This window comes from Teleopsis dalmanni, chromosome 1 (genome assembly GCF_002237135.1).
Source record: "Teleopsis dalmanni isolate 2A chromosome 1, ASM223713v2, whole genome shotgun sequence".
Lineage (NCBI taxonomy): Eukaryota > Metazoa > Arthropoda > Insecta > Diptera > Diopsidae > Teleopsis > Teleopsis dalmanni.
Window position 1 is genome coordinate 139019183 of NC_051846.1, and position 1751 is coordinate 139020933.

Below are 1751 nucleotides of genomic sequence, written 5' to 3' on the forward strand. Positions count from 1 at the left end.
ATACAAATGTTTGGGGACCACTAAATATCCATCACCTTTGAAAAGGTTTATTGGTTTGATTGTCTGTATAAAATGTTTTGACTGCAAATTTTAGATAATGACCCCTGTCAAATTACATCAATGGAGTTACATATATAAACTAAGCCAAAGTACAGCTAATTTATTTCAAATTCAATTCAAATTTTGACAATGGAACTTGCTGCACCACTTTTGGAACAGACGCATAAACCTCAGCTATACACATTAACTAAACAATTATAAATTGTTGTTTTTTATGATTTAAGCGATCGCTTGAGGGTAAAATTTGCGTGTAAATAATATTTATTTTGAAGAACCATGTATAATATACAGTATTTAAAATAAACAACAAACAGCAACTTTAACTAATTATATTGCAGACATGTTGTGTGATAAATTTCTCACATTGTTAAATTTTTAACAAGGTTTTTCTAATAATTGTTTTTTGTAATTTGATTTATGTAGGAAGATAGGGTTCATTTCCACAATCTCAAACATGCGAAACATTTGATTTAAATGCAAAATTTCTGCAGAATTCGCTTAGTAATATTTAAGTTTGCATATAAAATTATCAAAATGGGTCGCTTGGAATTATTTATTTTACTTACTATGAATATTTTAATTTGTGTAATTATATGAACATTTTCTAAATCGGAAAGTAATTTACAACTATTAATATTTTTTTTAAATATTTTTACAGAAAAGCACTGACTATCGCTTGCAATTTGAAAATGAAAAATTGATTTCCAGATGTAAGGAATATCCCAATAAATTTATTGACAAACTTTTGGATGCTAATCAATTGAATTTCAAAACCTATGACAATTACAGCATACACGTTAAAGGGCTTGTGAAAATTGTGCGTAACGTACCATTTGGCACAAAGGTTTGACAAGAATTGTATATATTAATTTCAGGTGACAATCTAGTATTTTCTAGTTGTCTATCGAAACGTTTAAGAAACAACGGGGTCAATGGCTTCCTACCGTTTATAATATCTATCGAAGTGATTTGTGTTTAGCAGCATTTTCTTCTCAAGAACCTTGGCATGTGATGTCAGATAACTTACCGCCGGAACAGAAAGCTTGCCCAGCAAAGAAAAATGTATGATATTTGAAAACAGTTCATCGAAAATAATATATTTTTTGCCTTTGTGTTCCATTATTCACTTTAGTGTATTTATCCTTTTCTATTATAGACCATTTTGAGAGTTAACTCTCTCTCCAATATTGTTATAAAAGATTTGCCAAGCAAGAATTTGGCAGGCGATTACAAGATAACAATGACTGCAACTTCTCCTACTGACCCCACGGATTTGCTTTGTGGTGACATCTTCGCAACAGCGATAAGAATGAATTAAACGGAATCATTTAATTATTATTATTTAATCGAAATGGATTATTTTGAGTATAACAGTTAAAATTATGTACAATATTTAAAGAATTATCTACAATTTTTCATTCAAATTGATTATTTTCTTACATCAATAGTGGTTTTATTATTAGTATTGCTTTAGTACGAAATAAAATCTACATTCTTATTAAAAAACAATCAACTATGTTCTCTTTCCGCTTCCGTTGACAGTGTTTTTATATCAAATGCAACGTCGTAAAATAATGTATAATCTTTAAGCTTTTTTGGGGTCCGTCAAGTCCGAATTTTCTCTTTTTCATTTAATTTTCTCTTCCTCATAAAAATAAATTTCATATTGAAAAGCTGCCATAATTGTAGAT

The 1751-nt window shown here is 29.0% G+C and overlaps 1 protein-coding gene across 1 annotated transcript; it reads left to right on the forward strand.

Moving 5' to 3' along the window:
• Positions 1-611: 611 nt before the first annotated feature.
• LOC119666625 lies at positions 612-1501 on the forward strand. Its single transcript, XM_038075909.1, has 4 exons — positions 612-645; positions 719-904; positions 958-1122; positions 1217-1501. The coding sequence occupies exons 1-4, from the start codon at positions 628-630 to the stop codon at positions 1376-1378; spliced, it is 531 nt and encodes a 176-aa protein (XP_037931837.1). The 5' UTR covers positions 612-627; the 3' UTR covers positions 1379-1501.
• The last annotated feature ends 250 nt before the right edge of the window (positions 1502-1751 follow it).

What these genes read in the sequence shown, in the direction of transcription:
- LOC119666625 (XM_038075909.1), top strand. An exon ending in ACGTACCATTTGGCACAAAG is followed by an intron (nt 905 to 957) that starts GTTTGACAAGAA and finishes AGTATTTTCTAG; the next exon opens with TTGTCTATCGAAACGTTTAA. An exon ending in CTTGCCCAGCAAAGAAAAAT is followed by an intron (nt 1,123 to 1,216) that starts GTATGATATTTG and finishes TTTCTATTATAG; the next exon opens with ACCATTTTGAGAGTTAACTC.